This window comes from Rhinolophus sinicus, linkage group LG05 (genome assembly GCF_036562045.2).
Source record: "Rhinolophus sinicus isolate RSC01 linkage group LG05, ASM3656204v1, whole genome shotgun sequence".
In the NCBI taxonomy this organism is placed as follows: Eukaryota; Metazoa; Chordata; class Mammalia; order Chiroptera; family Rhinolophidae; genus Rhinolophus; species Rhinolophus sinicus.
Genome location: NC_133755.1, coordinates 17,855,995 through 17,875,638, shown reverse-complemented (window position 1 = coordinate 17,875,638; position 19,644 = coordinate 17,855,995). Strand labels below are relative to the sequence as shown.

General features: G+C 42.8%; 1 protein-coding gene across 1 annotated transcript; it reads left to right on the top strand.

Moving 5' to 3' along the window:
* Window positions 1-1,160: 1,160 nt before the first annotated feature.
* On the top strand, window positions 1,161-19,253 carry PPM1G (protein phosphatase, Mg2+/Mn2+ dependent 1G). The gene is made up of 10 exons (XM_019735379.2): window positions 1,161-1,485; window positions 13,795-13,864; window positions 14,357-14,442; window positions 14,783-14,915; window positions 15,595-16,007; window positions 16,585-16,722; window positions 17,212-17,446; window positions 17,803-17,932; window positions 18,234-18,336; window positions 18,643-19,253. The coding sequence occupies exons 1-10, from the start codon at window positions 1,366-1,368 to the stop codon at window positions 18,847-18,849; spliced, it is 1,635 nt and encodes a 544-aa protein (XP_019590938.2). The 5' UTR covers window positions 1,161-1,365; the 3' UTR covers window positions 18,850-19,253.
* Window positions 19,254-19,644: the final 391 nt, after the last annotated feature.

The window sequence follows — 19,644 nt, the reverse complement described above, 5'->3', positions numbered from 1 at the left end:
GTGGTAGTGGAAATGGAAAGCAGGAGAGACATGCTACAATCGGTTCAAGCATGAAGGGTCTGGTAAACTATGTTAAGGAATTTGGAGTAGGTCTCTTGAAGAGCAGGAGGAAGCCATTAGTTTCGTATTTTAAAAGAATCAATCTGTTTATAGTTTGGAGAATTTTCCCTTTTCATTCCATCCCCTGAATCCAATCTATTGCTAAGAGTTCTTATTGTCTAATTTGTTCCTTCATCTCTATTCCCATTGCCACCACCCTAGTCTCAGCCTTCCCACCTCATGCTTGGATTTAAGAGCCTTTTAACCAACTATTCTCCAGAGCCTGTCCCCCCCCCCCCATCTATACTGCACACAAAGACTAGACTAACAGCCCTAACATGCTATACCAGGATACCAGTGAGGTCCAAGTCACCCATCTTGCTTGCCACTTACTACCATCTTTATCCTTATTTAATACTAATACTTAAAATCACTTTCCAACGAGGCCAATCACTTTCCTGAAAAATCCTCCCCAATGCATTTTACAGTCTTTCCTCACCCCTGCAACCTCCTAACGTTATTCCTTTCTCCCCCCAGCATAACGCGCTCCTGAGGATTCAAGCAACAGTGCGTCCTCCTCGCCTTTGATTTCTTCCCATCTAGCATAAAATGTGCCAAACATTTCTGCACTGCATTAACTCGACTGCTGTCATAGAGGTCGTTTTCTCTTTTGTCAGAAAAGACTCTCCCACATTCTCCTCGTACAGGCCTCATAAGGCCTGGCCAGGTACTTCGTGCGCTTGGAAAAGCTAGTCAACTTTAACTGAACTGAATCGGCCGGGGTTTGCGGAGTCTGAGGGTGCGGTGGAGGCGGGGTGTGGGGGGAGGTCTGACACACTAGAAGATGGACCGGAAGCGCCGGGTCCCAAACAAAAGAGTTTCACACAAACATGCGAGAGACCAGGGTAGTGGAGCAAACACGGGGGACAGCAGGAGACAGCTACGCAAGACCAGCCGCCTTGGGGGCCGGGGTAGTCAGGCTGCGGCCGTTGGTGGGCGTGGCCGCGCCCGTCTCGCGGCAGCGACGGTTGGGCGGGCCGTTGTCCCCGCGGGCGGGGCGAGTTGCTAAGGAAATGACTGCCTGCAGCGCCGTGCCGCGCCGCGCCGCGCCGGCCGGGCGGGGTCTGGAGCGGCGCCGTTTCCGCTTCCGCTCCGTCTCCGTTTCTAGTCCCGTTACCGCCTCCTGGCCGGCCTCGCGCCTTTTACCGGCACCTTGCGTCGCCGCGCCGCTGAAGCCGCTCCTGCCACACGCGACCGCAGCGCTCCCGGCTCCGGCACGGGTCGCGGCCCGCTCACCTGCCCTGAGGCCGCCGGCCAGCCGCCGCCATGGGTGCCTACCTTTCCCAGCCCAACACGGTGAAGTGCTCCGGGGACGGGGTTGGCGCACCGCGCCTGCCGCTACCCTACGGCTTCTCCGCCATGCAAGGCTGGCGTGTCTCCATGGAGGTGAGGCGGGAGGGGCCCACAGGCTGGCCGCTGTAGGGCGGGAACCCGTTGGAAAAAGGGAGCGGGGGGGATGGGGTTATTCCTGGGGAAGGGTCCAAATTGAGAGACTGCGGCCTCAGCCGCAGTTTGGGGAGGCGGCACCAAGACCGGGCCTGGTGCCGAGAGGTTGCTGCCGGTGCTTGGGGACCGTATGCTTGTGGCCAGCTTGGCGGCGAGGTTTTGGCCATGTGGGGAGAGGCACCTTCCGCCCACTGACTGCCCTCTCCCCGTGCCTTCGCGCCATCGCTCTCGTGCCAACACAGCCCTCTAGGCTCATAAACGGTGTGACGTTTTGTGTGGGAGTAAAGATGAAAAGAGGGACTATTTATTCATTTACTTTTGCGAGGGATTAGGCGAATAGATGTGAATGACGGTACTTTAAATTAAAAAAAAATTAAATGCGTGAGAGGCTTCGTTGGGCGAGGAGTTTGACAGTGAAAGAAAGCCGGGGCACGTAGCCTGTTTCAAGTTCTTAACGCCTAGTTGCCTGGCCCTGGGCACCGCATGTTAATTTCAGAAGGTTCCACCTGACCTCCAAGAATTGTCACTCGTTTGATTCTCATCAGGGCCTTTTACAGCCTTTGGAAAACTTGAAACGAGTCAGTAGTACTCCGTTTTTTTTTTTCGTTTTTTTAAATATGCCTGATATATTGTCGGGATTTTTCGAAAACTTACTCAGTAATTTGTCATTTGCCTGTGCTTGTTAATAGTTTCCATGATTTTTCAATAATTTCATCAGTATATTTTTGTCTTAACCTGCAGAGAACTGATTTTCTTTTCTAGAAAACGTCACTGGTTAAAGGGGAAAAGTCTGGATAAAAAGGAGTACTATGGGCAAAATGGATGTGAAACTACAAAGGAGAACAGGGAAAACTATGGTAGGAAGGAAAGGAAGAAAGACGTGTAAGATGTGTTTTTGTAAAGAGAATTGTTTGATCTAAGCAGAGGGGCCAGGGAAACGCTCTAATTATGTCTGGGATTGAGGGTTTATCCACTTAATAGGTGGGCTTCAGGTAACAGCCAAATACTGTCTCCCTTGGGAATTTCTTCAAATCCCTCTCTCCTCCCTGTGGTTAGCTCTGGAATGACAGTATGTAAACTTAAAGGTTTGTTTCGTACTCAAATTTTATACCCACAGCAGACTTTAAAAACAGTTCTATCATTAGGTATAAATTTCAAGATAGGAGGGGATCCTATAGTTAATCTCATTTTGGCTCCTACATTTTACAACTCAGAAGTTGAGGCAGAGAAAGGTTAGGACACTTGTGCTTTAGTGGAAAGAATTTCAAGGATGAAATTGTTCCAAGACACTAAACATTTGTCATCTGTGTTAACCTGAAGTATAATGTTCATATTTCACTGGTGCACAGTATCAAGCTTACTGGGTGCTTGGTAAATGTAATTGACTGTTAGAAATATCCGGATATAGTTTGAAAAGGAAAACATTTATGCAAGGCTGGGGTTTGGGTTAGTTGGTAGTTTGGAGGTTCTATTTCTATGGTATTTTCTGTTAATGTAAGATTTGAGGTGACTTTCATCTCAGTAAGGCTTTTCCTTCAGGTTCCTCATTCTGTATTTTCCATTTTCCTCTTTGCTGTGGTTTTTCCATTTCTTTAGTACTCTGTTTTAGTTTTCTTTATGAATTGAGTTGCTTGGATATTCAGTTTTCCAAGTTATTTGCCTAGTGATTCTGTGCTCTTTGCTTCTTCTCTGCAGGGCATTTCCCTTTATTTCTCCTCTGGTAATTAGAAAATGACTTTCATCAGGGGCTGTTTGATTTTTAGAGATCTTGTTAGACTAGTCCTTAGATCCTAATGTTCCTCCTGAGAGGTAACCACTCAGGGTTTTAAAATCTTCCTTTTACGTTGTTTCTGAATTTACCTTTGAATTGTTAAAAATACCTAATCAAATCCTCTTGAAGCCCTGTTTGAGATGCTTGTCTGCTTCCTCAATACTTTTCCTTCTGGCTTTGTTTCCCTTCTCCCCAATGTATATGATAGTTTCTTTGGAATGACAAGAAAATAACTATGACTTCTAGACTCTTACCTGTGAATCTTACCTTTTCACAAAGTGTACTTCTGTTCCTCTTAACCTTTAGGGTGTAATTCCACCAATTAAGCCTGTTTGCTTGATCCTAATGATTGAGTTGAGGTAAGTTTATTACACTAATACACATTACAAAGGTTGCTAAAATCCTGACGCATAAATTCAGCTTTAGAGAGTATTATTTTATCCCTTCTCTTGAGGCACGGATGTCAACTATCAACAGCTGGCATTTTATACTTTCTGCCTCTCTCCAGCCCCTGTTGCTGTGGAACCAGGGTGTTTTGAGGAGGGGTAATCAAAATACCACAGTTGATGTTCCCTTCCCTTCCTCCTTCTTCATGGTTTGGAGGGACCCTCAAGCTGGTTGAGGTATGTATTTTGGGGGCTATGAGGTAGGTTGCGGAAGGGTGCCTGAGAAATATATATGGAAAGGCTCTGTGGTTTTGGTGGCTATTAAGTCCAATCTGAAAACAGTTCTAGTTGATGCAGTCTTAAAGGTACAAAGGTACTTGTAGTTTTTGGTTGTGAGGTTCTCCGGAGTGACAAAATTGCTTTCTATGGGGAGTTAGGATTTATTTTTTTTAATTCTGTAAGTTATGTTTGCCTTTTTTAAAGGCAGTATCAATACCTAGAATATAATTTTGAGTAGGCTAGCTGTTCACTGCCATATAAAAGCAGGGTTATTAATGGTCATTGAGGGTCACCTAGAATTGAATATGGATAATGTTGAGCAGAAAATCCTTAAGATAGCTGCATGACAGTTTCAATCATTATATTAATGGGGAAAACTAAAATGAGCTACCTCTCAAGCATGCCGTGGGGTTCCACTTGAGAGAGGGCTTCTGAGACTGAAGAACATTTATGTCTGATCCTCAGATTAGTGTTTCGTCTCTGTAGCTTAAAGCACTTTTTACTTACTGAACCAGGTCAGAATTCCTTTGTCTAGGATACATTTAAGCAACTTATATAAAATGGCATTCTTTTCATTTGATTAACATGCAGTACGTCTTCTTCATTAACCTAATTCAAGGTTAGTATAAAGTGATATCAAAGTTATGCCCATGGAGAAATTGATTTCTACTATACTATTCCTTTATAAGTTCTTAAGTTACTGACTTGAGGGGCAATCAGAACTTATTCATCAAGATTTCAGGAATATTTTACATAAATTATTTCTTGCCCAATCCTCTAGCAGTTGTTAATACTACTACTTCTCCACCCTTGATCCTCTGTTGGGTTATCATCTTGGAATTGCACTTTGAGAGTTAAGGACTTGATTTTGAGTATAGAAATTTAACAGACTTGATCAAGTCTCTTCCCATTTTAAGCCTCTATTAAAATTATACTTTCTGGGGAGCACAAATCTTTAGAACTGAAGTTAAAGCATCACTGATGTTTAATGGCACGTTACAGACTCATTACTGATTCCAGAGGAGTTTTTTTTTCTGTTTCCCTCTACATCTAGTTCAAAGATGGAGTATATCAACTTTTAATCATATATAGTATTTAAAAATGTATGTATGTATAGACCACTTTTTAAACAACTTTGAGATATAATTCACATACCACATACATTTAAAGTGTGCTTTTCAATGGTTAATATATTCACAGAGTTCTACAGCTGTTACCACTAATAATTTTAGAACATTTTTTATAACCCCAAAAAGAAACCTTGTAGCCATTACCAAGTCACTCCCTATCGCCCATCCTCTAACCCCTGGCAACCACTAATTTACATTAGGTCTCTATGGATTTGGGTATCTGAACATTTCATATAAATGGAATCATAAATATGTCACCTTTTATGCCTGGCTTTTACTAAACATGCTATTATTAAGGGTCATCCATGTCGTATCATCAGTCTATCAGGACTTCATTCATTTTTATGGCTGAATATTTCATTGTCTGGCCATTTTGTTTATCCATTCATCTGTTGATGGATGTTTAGAATTCCATATTTGGCTATTATGAATAATGATGCTACGAACATTCATGTAGAAGCTTTTCTGTGGAAATAAGTTTTTATTTCTCTTGAGTATATACCTAGGAGCGGAATTGCTGGGTCATGTAATAAATTCATGTTTAACATTTTGAGGAACTGCCTATTTTCCAAAGTGGTTTTACCATTTTACATTTCTACCAGCAATATGTGAGGGTGTCAGTTTTTCCATAACCTCCCTATACTCATTCTTATCTGTCTTTTTTTCTTGTAGCACCCTAGTCAGTGTAGGAGAAATGGTATCGCATTGTAGTTCTGATTGAAGTTCCCTGATGGCTAATGATGTTTGAGCATCTTTTCTTGTGCTTGTTGGCCATTTATATAACTTTGGAGAAATGTCTGTTCAGATCCTTTGCCAATTTTTAATTGGGTTGTCTTTTTTTCTCTTTTTACTAAGATGTAAGAGTTCTTTCAATATTCTGGTTACAAGTCCCTTATCACATAGGATTTGTAAATATTTTCTCCCACTCTGCCTTCTGCTTTGTTGGTGTCCTTTGAATCACAAAAGTTTTTAATTTTGAAGTCCAGTGTATCAAAATTTTTATAGTTTTGGCTCTTACATTTAGGTCTGTGACCCATTTTGAGTTGAGTTGTTTTTTGTGTGTGGTGTAAAGAAAGGATCTAAATTCATACTTTGGCATGTGGCTATCTATCTAGTCCCAGCACCATTTGTTGAAAGCCTATTCTTTTCCCTTATTGAATTAGCTTAACATCATTGTTGAAGATCCATTCCATTGGTCTAGATACCTATTGTTATGCCAATAGCACATTGTCTTGGTTACTATAGCTTTGTGGTAAGTTTCAAACCAGGAAGTGTGGCTTCCAACTTTGTTCTTTTTCTTGTTTCTTTTCTGAATCCCTTGCATTTCCATATGAACTTTAGGGTCAGCTTGTCAATTTCTGTACAAAAGGCACCTGGGATTTTGATAGGGATTGTGCTAATCTGTAGATCAATTGAGGAATGTTACTATTTTAATATTATTAAATCTGTAGTTTTCTTGTATCTGTCTGGTTTGGTATCTGGATAATACTGGCCTCATAGATGAGTTGGGAAGTGTTGCCTCCTCTTCTATATTTTGAAAGACTTTATGAAGAATTAGTATTCTTTAAATATTTGGTAGAATTCACCAGTGAAGCCATCTGAGACTAGGCTTTTCTTTGTGGGAAGTTTTTCTTCTTGTTTTTATTTTATTTAAAAAAATTTTTTTATTGGGGAACTGTGTGTCTTTGCAGGACCCATCAGCACCATGTCGAGTCGTTTTCAGTCTAGTTGTGGGGGCATAGCTCAGCTCCAAGTCAAGTTATTGTTTTCAGTCTGTTGTGGAGGGTGCAGCTCACTGGCCCATGTGGGAATCAAACCGGCGACCCTGGTGTCATGAGCACTGCGCTCTAACCATTGAGCCGAGTGGCCGCCCCTGTTGTTGTTTTTAAAAAACAAACGGATAGATAGATAAAATTTTCAACTGTGGTAAAATACACATAACACACAATTTCCCACCGTAACCATTTTAAATGTACAGTACAGCAGTGTTAAGCATGTTGTTGTACACCAGTCTCCAGAACGCTTTTCATCGTGCAAACTGCAACTATACCCGTTCAGTAACTCCCTATTCCCCCTCCTCCCAGCCCCTGGCAACCACCATTCTACTTTCTATGAATTTGACTACTCTTAAGTGGTTGGAAAGGAAATTACATCTTCGTATTACTGACTTTTAAAATTATGTGCATGTATTACCACTGTGCTATAGATGGAATGTTTTGCATCCCCCTAAAGTTCATGTGTTGAAACGTATCACCCATATAAAATCCCCTGATATAAAGACAGATCTTTTTGTGATTAGCTTATTCCACCTAGCATAATGTCTTCAAGGTTCATCCATATTATAGCACGTGTCACAATTTCCTTCCTTTTTAAGAAAATAGAATAATATTCTGTTATATGGTATATACCACATTTTGTTTATCCATTCATCTGTTGGTGGACAGTTGGGTTGTTTCTACCTTGTGTCTATGAACATGGGTATCCAAATATCTCTTCGAGACTGTGATGGGAAGTCCAAGATCAAGGTATCTGGTGAGTGCCCACTTCCTGGTTCGTAGACAGCTGTCTTCTAGCTGTGTCCTCGTAAGGCAGGGGAGTTCTCTGAGGTCTCTTTTATAAGGGCACTAGTCTCATTCGTGAGGGCTCTTACCTCATGACCTCCCAAAGGCTTCATGTCCATATACCATCACATTGGGGATTACATTTCAACATAGGAATTTCAGGGGGACACAAAACATTAAGTCTAGAGCACAGTGGTAATACATGCATATCATTTAAAAAGTCAGTCATACCAAACCATAATTTCTTTCCCAATCACCTTCAGATTTTTTATCTTGATTTGTAAAGATGTAGATAAATTTATATATCATAAATCCAGATGGTTCATTCAACAATACAGGTATATTTTGTTTGTGGCTATATTTATAACCTTAGGAGATTGACATCAGGAGGATAACCAGGCCTTTATCAATATAGATCCATTGATTGTTTGGAAGAGGCTGTGTGATACATGATTTAGTAAGGCAAGGCCTAAGAGCCCTGACTCAGGTGACCTGCATATTCAGAGTTATCTCTTCCAGACCATCTCAGTGGTTATTGTGTTATGATATGATATAATCTGTGGGTTTGGGTTAGGAAATGAAGAAGGGGGATATTCTTAAGGTATTTGTCCTGAGGCCACCTGGGAACTCACCATATGTGCAAACATGGAAGTCCTTCTGTGTTGCAGAACATAATGTTAGGCCCCCGAGCTATGAGGAAATTTAAAACAGTCTTTGCTTTCATGTTGGTTTACAATCTAGTTTTGGACCTAGGACTCCTTTTCCTCCGTGGAATGTTGGATAACAATACAAGATAGCATATACTGAGTGCCAAATTATTGGTAGAGGCAATAAATAGTAAAAGTTTAGAGGGGGGGAATGGTCATACAGTATTGGTGTGATTCAGAAAGCTCTCTTGGAGGTGGTGAGACTAATTGGACCTTAAGGAAAGAGTATAACAGACAAATGAGGAGGAGGATAGTGGGAGAAAAAAGAGTATTAGAAGGAGGGATAGGAGGAAAGACTGAGGCAAACATGTTTACTACGTATACTGGGCTGGTGTGGTCAGTGTCAAGAGTGGAGTAGTTTCTTTTGGGGAATGGTTATGAGAACTAAGAGACTGGATTGTAGAGATGGGTAGGAATGGTGATTGAGTGCCTTAAATTGCTGGTTTAAGTTGTATGGAGTCAACCTTATATGCAGTAGACTCCATTGAAGGTTCTAGCAATAAAATGTTATGTTAGGAAGATTAATTTGGCAGCTAGGTGTATGTAGGCTGGATTACAAGGGCCAGAGAGTAGAGATAGGTGAGGAATTAAAACACTATTAAGAGTAACGTAATCTAGGAACAGAGTCACTGAGGAAAACTCAGCAGGACTCAGTGTGGATGATGGAAGACAGCCAGGAAGTCAAGGAGGACCTGTAATTGGTGTTGCTGGGGAGAGTTAAAATTCCATCTACAGGAATAAGACCTGTAGGGAAGCTCTGATATTTTTTGGAGACTGCTGAGTTCCTCTTTACATATGTTAAGTTTGAAGTGAAGGGACACCCAATAGAAATAGGTATTTGGAGGTATAGAACTGCAGTTTTTCACAGGATCCAAGAGTACTTTCAAGAAAGCTGACATGATTTGTACTATTGGATTATATCCAATGCTTGGGTAAAATAGCTATTTGGGTTGCTGTTAAGGTTATTGCTTGCTTGGTTGAGTAAGATCTTGAAGGAGAAGAGTTTGAAGATAAGGGGTTTAAGAGGAAATGTTAATCTAGAAAGAGAGGAGAAATACTACTTTTGAGGCAGAAGGGAAGGGGAGATTAGATAAATTTTGCGGAGAAATTTTGAGGTAGAATAGGGAAGATGAAGTAGTTCATGAAATACGACCTTGATCTAAGTAAAGAAAGAGGTTAGCTCATCTGCTAAGAGTAAAAAGAAAAGAACACTGATAACTTCAACAGTGTGGGCAAGGTTTGTGAATGGCTGTGGTTAATGTATTTAAGAGTTGATGGAGAGGCGGCCGGTTAGCTCAGTTGGTTAGAGGGTGGTGCTCTTAGCAACAAGGTTGCCGGTTCGATCCCCACAGGGGCCAGTGTGAGCTGTGTCCTCCACAACTAGATTGAAACAATTACTTGACTTGGAACTGATGGGTCCTGGAAAAACACACTTAAAATAATCAAAAGTTAAAAAAAAAAGAGTCAGTGGAGAATACAGGGAAAAAATGCTGAATGGAAGTAGTGACCACAGTCAACATGATTTCATGATATCTTATGACTACAACACCCAATGGCTCAGATTCAGGGGTAAAGAAAGCAGTTGGTCGGGTTATACAAGGTTGGACGAGGTTTTCTGGATTGCTGAGACAGTTGAAATACTTGGCTCTGGCTCAGAAAGGGACAGAAAGAAAGAAAGCAAGGCTAAAGGTAGGGAGTCTATGAGCAGAGATGTAAAGGGAGAAATTGCAGTGCTTGGAGAAGGTAAAGCAGTTCCAAGTGATAATCTAGATTCAAAGCCTCCCCAAGAAGTGGAGGAGAAGATAACGTGGAGTAGTTCTAGGAGCTGAGACCTCAGGGCATGAGATGAATCTTTATGGTGGGCATTCCTTTTTGAGAATAAGGACAGAAGAAAACTGTGAGTCAGGTGCTAAAGTTCAGCAGAATATCTGTGTTAAAATCCAGTTTACAAAGCACTTTTATATGTTTTGCATCATCTTCACAATATTCCTGTGATGTGGGTTAGGTAGATGTTGTTATTCCACGTTAGGGAGGATCAAATTGAGGCACACAAAGGGATAGCTGTCCAGAGATCATGAAGTACATGGTAGCTTGGCAACTCAAGGCTAATTCATAGGTTTGTTTTGTTGTCATTATTATTCAGAATGGAACAATATGACTTATTATATAAAAATTTTAAAATGTAGAAAATATTACCCAAATCTCACTCTCTACTGTTTGATAAGTGATCTTCTGGACTTCTAGCGTATACATACAGGTACTTTTTTTTTTCCTTTTTATCACTTAATATATTGTGAACTCATTTCCAAATTAACATATATTCATCATTTCTAACAGCTTCATATGTTCCATTCTGGAGGAGGGATGTACCATTTGTAATCTAATCTATTCATGGAAATTTAGATGGTTGTAATTTTAATTGTTCTGTTATAAATAATGCTGTAATGAGCATTTGTATATGTATGTATATATGTATATATATACACATATATATCTTTATACATATATATATCTTTATACTCTTATTACTTCCATAAAATAAACTTTTAGAAGTTGAATTATTAGATCAAAGGGCATGCACATTTTAAATTTTGATACATGCTCATATTACCAAACTGCCCTCCAAGAAAGCTGTACTAATTTATATTCCTGATGGTAAGGATATGAGAATGTGTTTTTACTTCACTCTTACTACCACTGGATATTAATCTTTTTCAACCTAACTTGCACAAAAGGATATTTTCTTGTTTTTAATGATTTCTTTGCTTCCAATTGAAGTTAAACATTTTTTCATATGTTCACTGAGGCTAGATCTTCTGCTTCAAGAGCACATGCTGTCTGAGGAACAGATGAGGACGTCAAAAAGATGGTTTGCGTAGAGGTGTGGTTCAAAAGAGATGGTACAACTGTGATCTAGAGTGGCATTGCCAGACGGAGAAAGGCCAGTGGATTGTCTCGTTCCACTGGGAAGAAGTGGACAAGAAGACAGGAGGAGCAGTCCTCCTTCCCTACCAAAAAAGTGGAATTAGTTGGACCAGTTTCACAAATTTTAGTAATAAATTTTAAAAACATTTAATTTACTTTTGGAAAAGCTAAACATTTCCATGGTTTAGTCTCGCTTCCATCCCTCTGCACCCTCATGCCCTCCCATGGTTAACTGCTTTTATTAACTCTCGGTGTATCCTTGTAGTATGAAAAGACAAATATCTGTTCCTATGCTCCCTCTTCTTAGACAAATATATAAATATATCACTCTGCATCTTGCTTTTCTTTATTTAACAAAATATCTTGGAGATCTTCCATGCATATATATATATTTTTAAGGAAAGCAATATTTGTAGAACTCACGTACTAATTTATTAAAACGATTTTAATTGAATGTTACTTAAATGTGTACGAATATAAAACTGGACATAAATTCCATGCCAACAAACCACACTACAAAATCGACACAATTAAAATCAGTGTTAATATGACACAACTGTTACTGCTGAAGCCAATGAGAAACAGCATGACTTAGATAGTGACTACTGAGGTGCAGTTTCTTAGGGGTTTAGCACGCCTGCACTACCTGTGGTCCATGCGGATGCACTTCTCCCACTGCTTTTCTGTAATCCAGCCCAGTCCTCCTTACTTTGTTCCACTTTTTCTATATGATTTACCTATTTATTGTGTTTATTGTGTATATCCCTCATTAGAGTGTGAGTTTTTAATGAAATGCCGGTCTTTATTTTATTTACCAGTATTTATCCTAAGCACTCAGAACTCATCCTGCACATAATGGATACTCAGATATTTGATTGACGAATGAATGAATGAACAAATGAGTGAATGAACAAATGAATTCTTAAGCACATTAAAGTCTGAGAACTACTGGGAGTGGATGCTGGGGAAATAACCAATCATAAAAGCAGAGAACAAGGTGCTGATGTGGTGAGAAGCGAGGAAGGCCCAGTAAGATAAACTCCAGCTTAGAGGGAACAGGAGGCCATCACTGCTGGTGGCAGAGTGGTTGGAAGAGGGAGGTGACCTTTGGTCTGTGATGCTCTCCAGATCCTTGGGACGAGGCTAAGAGGCAGGTGGCAGTGACCTTAGTTAGATAGGCCATCAGGGGCCATCCATGACGGCCCATTAGCTTGAGGGCACTTTGTCCTGGAGACAATCAGAGGGAATACAAAACTTTTATTTTCTCGACTTGTATAATGAAAGTATACTCTTATTTCAGGGATAACAGAAGAACCATTGCATTCAGATTTCCTAAGTATTAATACAGTTAGAACTTTTAAAATGCTAATGCCTGAAGAGAAAGGAGAACTATTAACACAAGAATAATCAATCAAAGTAAATAAATAGTTGATTATATCCTTTTTGTTTGTAGAAAGTAACTGAAAGGAAGGTTGTGTTTTCCATGATGGGGCAGAATAAGCTGTGGCACATTTTTATCAAGGTCTGACAGTCTTGTTTGAACTATGGCTTAGCTTGGAATACTAGTTTTGGGGAGTAGAGTCTTGTTATTAGAAGAATTTGATCAAGCCCAGACTTCCAACCGAAATGTTGGTGTGGCAGGACCACTGCAAACTTCTCTTCGGGTGTTCTGTGCCATCAGAGTTGAATGATATTTCAGTTCCGGCTGGAGGTAGGAGATGGACAGGCTGATTATATAGGGCATTGTAAATTCCAGTTAACAAGTACTAAGCACAGTGTAGTTTAAGTTTAATAGTGTTATTTGTTGGGAAGACACTCTTTTGTAAATATGTCCTCCACCTAACCTGAGGATAACTTCTTGTATGAGTTAAATTTTGAGGGAAGAAGAAAATAATTTGTATAGATAGTGTTTTGGGGGCAAGGACAGAGTGTAAATGTACATAGCTCTACATATTTCTAGTACTTTCACTTAGGTTGCATTAGGATGAAACTTTCCAGGGTGGTAATGCCCTCCAGTCTCATTTTGCCATCTTTTCTAACATTTTCTTCCTTGAGGTTCACTGATTCATGGACTGGGTCTAGAAGTGACTTTAAAGATCCTTTATTCTGGTTCTTCCCATAGTTGCCACAAGTCCAAAAGGGTAGGGTCAGGTCTAGATTTCCAGCAGCCAAACATTCTGCCATCTGGACTGAGGGCTCCTAGGCTGAGGCTGCTGGGCTGCAGAGGCAGTGACCTGATTCGTGTCTCTCCCTCCAGCCTTGCCTTTTCCAGCCTCCCTTCCCTCCTCTACCCTCCTTCCTTTCTCCCTCCCCTGTACTTCTTTCCTTAGTTTATCATTCCATCTTCCTTTCTTATTTCTAGGCCATGTAGGTCAGCTAGGGAAGGGTTAGTGAGACTAAGGTGTGCACATGACCCTCGTGACCAGAGGTGCACAAGGAAGAATATCCTCTGACCTTGAGAAATGCTAATTATGTGCTTCTTTTTCCTAGGATGCTCACAACTGTATTCCTGAGCTAGACAGTGAGACAGCCATGTTTTCTGTCTACGATGGACATGGAGGTAACTTTAGTAGCTTATACTGGTAACATTCTAACACCCCAATTCTGGACTTTACAGGACAAGAACCAGGTCTTTTGTTCTTTTCTTTCCAAGGTTCTGGTCCTCAGGTATCATTTCCTGCCTGGTGCTGTTTTTCTCTATTCTACCATTCTTCCTTCCCAATAGGATATTGTATTGATTCATAATCTGACCATGCCTTGTTTTAATCCAAGAAAGCCTCTTCCTACATTAGTATTTATCTTTCTTTTCACTGAAAATTAAGTATATAAGTGAGAAAAGACAAGATATATAGTAATATAGCCCTGAGAGTGGTGATGGTGACGTCTATTTTCTGAGTCAGAACTTCCCAAACATTGTCTTTCATATAGTTTTCAGCTGTGCTAAGGTGTTCATCTCCTCAACCCTTAGAGTTCACTCCAGTATGGCATATAGATATTATATCACTTTTTATGTGTGGGAAGCAGTGCTCTGGGTGACCTACCTTTCTTCTAGGGGAGGAAGTTGCCTTGTACTGTGCCAAATATCTTCCTGATATCATCAAAGATCAGAAGGCCTACAAAGAAGGGAAGCTACAGAAGGTCTGTCTTTCCACAATGTTCATTCTTCACTTCCATAAGCTTTCCCTTGTTTTCCAATACTTGGCTTTTTCTTTCTCGTTGCCACCTATCTTCTCACTGCATTGTCTTTCTAAAGGAGTCTGTGCCTAAAATGATCTTATTCCCACTTTGGCCTTTTTAGAGCTGCCTTGTTATTCCCAGGTCTCTGAACTGTTTTTATTGATATATATGAGTGTCTCCTAGTGTGGCGGATGACACTCTAGGTTGCATCCCATCCTGTGACCTGGAGTGTATACAGCCAATTCATTCTATATCTGTTTTTTTTCCTACACTTGCCTCATATTACTTTGCTTATATTCAGGCTTTGGAAGATGCCTTCTTGGCTATCGATGCCAAACTGACCACTGAGGAAGTCATTAAGGAGCTGGCACAGATTGCAGGGCGACCCACGGAGGATGAAGATGAAAAAGAAAAAGTAGCTGATGAAGATGATGGTGAGTGTGGTATCCCTTGTTTGAGAGGCACTCAGTATTTTCCAGGACTATTCTTTAGTACATTTGATTTATATATAAATTAGAAGAGAGGAAGACTTCCTGGGAACCTGGCGAGTCCTCACATTAATGGACCCTGTTCTCCGGCACTACAGGTGGTTATGAAAAGGAGAAGGACGACCTTTGTTGAGTGCCTAGTGCCATAGTTGGAAGCATTTTTGTATGCATTATTTTCTTGTCATTGTGATGGGGTCTTTCTGGTTCCTACTAATGTTTACATGACCTTTTTTTCAAGACCAGAGCTGTCATTAGCCCCAGCAGCTAGTCATTAAGCCTGGGCTGTAGCCCTGAACTAGCATTATGGCTCCCTGGGTCCTGAGCCAGAATAGCATTTCCAACTTACCAATAAAAATTGAGAGGTAATAAGGAAAATATAGTAACTAGTGTTCCTTTGGCTAAGAAGCGGGTGAAAGACAAACCAAAGGAAGTCTATGGGGACAGATGGTACTTGAGAAGGAAGCAAAAGGGTCTTTTTCTGAGACTTGATAAGTGAGAGGAGCCTTGGGAGTAGGAAATGGTGGGAGAAGTTGGAACTCAGGCTGCAGGGTCAGTGGAGGTGTGAGCGGGACTGATCCCCGGAGGAGCCTGGCATGGGGGTGCTGATTTCGCCTCTCACCTGCAGTGGACACTGAGGAGGCCGCACTGCTGCATGAAGAGGCCACCATGACTATTGAAGAGCTGCTGACACGCTACGGGCAGAACTGTCACAAGGGTGCTCCCCACAGCAAAGCTGGACCTGGGACAGGCGAGGAACCAGGGTCCCAGGGCCTCAATGGGGAGGCAGGAGCTGAGGACCGATCTAGGGAATCTTCAGAGGAAAATGGCCCCACAGCCAAGGCCCACACAGGCCTTTCCTCCAACTCGGAACGTGGGACAGAGGCAGGCCAAGGTGGTGAGCCTGGCACTCCCACGGGTGAGGCTGGGCCTTCCTGCTCTTCAGCCTCTGACAAGCTGCCTCGAGTTGCTAAGTCCAAGTTCTTTGAGGACAGTGAGGATGAGTCAGATGAGGCGGAGGAGGAAGAGGAAGACAGCGAGGTAAGGGCTTGTGGGGGCAGACAGATGCGGAAGTTGCAGAGAGCTGTTGGGTGGCAGTCCATAGCTTTGACTCTTTTCCTTCTACTATTTTGACATCATCCCCCAAGATCCACTATATTCTAAGCTTTTCTCGAATTCGTTGTCTCCACCAACACAAGTACCATTAGCCCTCTTACCTCTTCCTTTGTTGATACATTAACAAATAGATCTAGTTCTGGCCTTTCAGAGTGTCTCCTAGAGAGAGAATAAGAAGATGGTGGTGGTGGTTTTGGTTATTAGGATATTTTCTTTTCTAAATAACTTATGTTCTGGTCACGTTGCCTGGAAGGTGCTTTTGGCTGACAGCCCTGGCCTTCCCTAGGGCTTCCTGCTAGTGACTGCCGAGCCCAGTTGGGGATATCAGTTATCCCCACCCTGGCCCTCTCCCCCCAAATTTTCCATCATGATCATAGAGGTACATCTTTCAGTGTTTTGAGGACCTGTGTTCAGTCAGGGCCTCTTGGTTTTGAGTAGGAGTTAGGGGAGGAGGGCAGTAGGTCATCCCAGTCTCAGTGGCCTGGGTTCATCCCTCTGGCAGGAATGCAGTGAGGAAGAGGATGGCTACAGCAGTGAAGAGGCAGAGAATGAGGAAGACGAGGATGACACCGAGGAGGCTGAAGAAGACGAGGAAGAGGAGGAAGAGATGATGGTGCCTGGGATGGAGGGCAAAGAGGAGGTGTGTGGGGAAGGGGAACAGTGAGTTTAGAAAAACCAAGAGGCAGGTGTGAATCCCCCTGATTATAATTTGGGGGGGCTCCCCTTGTTATCTTAGTACTGAAGTCATGGTCATGGGGGGTATTTATTCTGTAAGGGGAACTAAGTCTTTGGGGTAGAATTGTCTCAGAAAAGAGAGGGAGCATGCTACTGTTTTTCTCTGAAAATAAGACCTAGCCAGACAATCAGCTCTAATGCTATTACTAGAAGATCGGGTCTTATATTACTTTTTGCTCCAAAAGACACATTAGAGCTGATTGTCGGGCTAGGTCTTATTTTCGGGAAAACACGGTATAGTCTTTGGAAAGATTAAAATCTGTGCTCCTCCTGTTTGTTAACGCTCTCTTGGTGGTCCTAGTGAGAGGAGAAAGCATAGGTGAATTGTCAGGGGAGCACTAATGAGGAGCTTGTGTCTGGAAACTCCCATGATGCTCTCTTTCTTCCTCTTAAGCCTGGCTCTGACAGTGGTACGACAGCAGTGGTGGCTCTGATACGAGGGAAGCAGTTGATTGTAGCCAATGCAGGAGACTCTCGCTGTGTGGTGTCTGAGGCTGGCAAAGCTTTAGACATGTCCTATGACCATAAACCAGAAGATGAAGTAGAGCTAGCACGCATCAAGAATGCTGGTGGCAAGGTCACCATGGATGGGCGAGTCAACGGGGGCCTCAACCTCTCCAGAGCCATTGGTAAGGGTCACAAGACTATGGGAAAGACTTCTGGGTCTTCTTCTCTGTTCTAGATTATGTAGTAGCAAGCTTTAATCTTCATAGCCCTGTACCTTTCCGATGACTTTTGTATCTACTACCCCTGTCCTTAAATGTCTCTGTAAGGTAGGTAAGATAGATGTCATTTCTGGATGATGAAAAAGATAGGTTAGTGATTTACTTAAGGTTAAACAACCTAAAGTCTGGGCTGAAACTAGAAAAACTGTTCCATTCAATTCTGGAACTTTGTAAAGAATGGAAATGAATGGCAAGGCTTCAAACACAAGTCTGTGGGAAGTACCCAGACTACTCATCAACCAACTATTCCTTTACTTCAGGAGACCATTTCTATAAGAGAAACAAGAACTTGCCACCCGAGGAACAGATGATTTCAGCCCTTCCTGACATCAAGGTGCTGACTCTCACTGACGACCACGAATTCATGGTCATTGCCTGTGATGGCATCTGGTGAGCACTGGCACATGCCTTAAAATTCCCTTGTTTTTTCAGCATTACTTCCTGCATAGGGCTCTGAGTTGGCTTTTGCTTTATCAGCCCTCTAATGGTGACATTCAGCACCTTTTCTCAAGCTATTCTAGGATTAGAGCCTCGGAAGACAGCTTGGTGTCAAGCCCCCCGAGCCTCAGGCAGAGCTGAAGACAATCTCTGTGGGTGCTCACATTGCCCCAGATTGTCACCTCTAGCTACATTCCTTTACTCTGCCTTGGCGGGACTAGAGAGTATTCTGACTCTTGCTTTTTGACTCCAGGAATGTGATGAGCAGCCAGGAAGTTATAGACTTTATTCAATCAAAGATCAGCCAGCGTGATGAAAATGGGGAGCTTCGGTTATTGTCATCCATTGTGGAAGAGGTGAGTCCCAGGGTGGAGGAGAGTTAGTGTCTGGTCTGTACAGCATACGTTTTCTGTAAGACCAGAGCCTGGGAGTATCATTCTTTAGTGACAGATGCTAAGCCCTAACTAGAAAGTTCCACTTTCCCTCTTTTCCCTGACTTATCCTTATGCCTCATGGACTAGCAAATCGGCTGTTTGGTGATACTTGTTGATGATTTCCCTCCTTTTGCCACCCTGTCTGGCAGGGCCAGCCCTCTAGTGGGACTTAAGGTTTCCAAGAAGGTATCCAAACACTGAAGCTGTGCTACCCCATCCCTTTTGTAGCTGCTGGATCAGTGCCTGGCACCCGACACTTCTGGGGACGGTACAGGGTGTGACAACATGACCTGCATCATCATTTGCTTCAAGCCCCGAAACACAGCAGAGCTTCAGCCAGAGATTGGCAAGCGGAAACTGGAGGAGGTGCTTTCTACTGAGGGCGCTGAAGAAAATGGCAACAGTGACAGCAAGAAGAAGGCCAAGCGGGACTAGCTTCCAGACCCCTGCCCACCTAGACTGTTTTCTGAGCCCTCCGGACCTGAGACTGAGTTTTGTCTTTTTCCTTTAGCCTTAGCAGTGGTTGTGAGGTGTGCAGGGTGGAGCTGGGTGGCTTTACTCAGCCCATTCCAGAGGGCGCTCCCTCCACACAGCAACCCGGGAGCCTCTGCTGTCCTCCCCAGCCTGCTCCTTGCTCCTTGGGGCTCATCACCAGTTCTGTGCCTGTGCTCTGTTGTGTTGGAGGGAAGGACTGGCGGTTCTGGTTTTTACTCTGTGAACTTTATTTAAGGACATTCTTTTTTATAGGCGGCTCCATGGCCCCGGCCGCTTGCACCCGCTCCTCTGTTGTACACTTTCAATCAACACTTTTTCAGACTAAAGGCCAAAACCTAATCGTGCCCATGGTGTCCTTTATTCTCTGCTGCTGTCCTGTCTGGGCTACCCAGGGTACCTGGGCCCCAGGCTTGACCTCATTGGTAGCATCTACCTAGCCCCGATCTGCGCGTGTGCGTCCCCCGCAGGATCGAAGCTGTCGGATAGTGGGGGACCAGCTATTGTAACTCCCAGGGCTGCTGACAGGCTGGCCTGGCGTCGCTCATCCCACCCCCTCCTGGAGTCAGGAGTGATTTCCTCGTCCCTCTACGGAGGGGTCAGGACCGGCCAGGCAGCCCTTGAGACGAAACTACTAGGGCCTGGGCCCCTGCCCGCCTCGCCAGCCAATTTCTAGCTGACCTCTGATTGGCTCGCCCGCTTCCCTTCGTCACAATCACTTCCTGGTCACATTGTGAA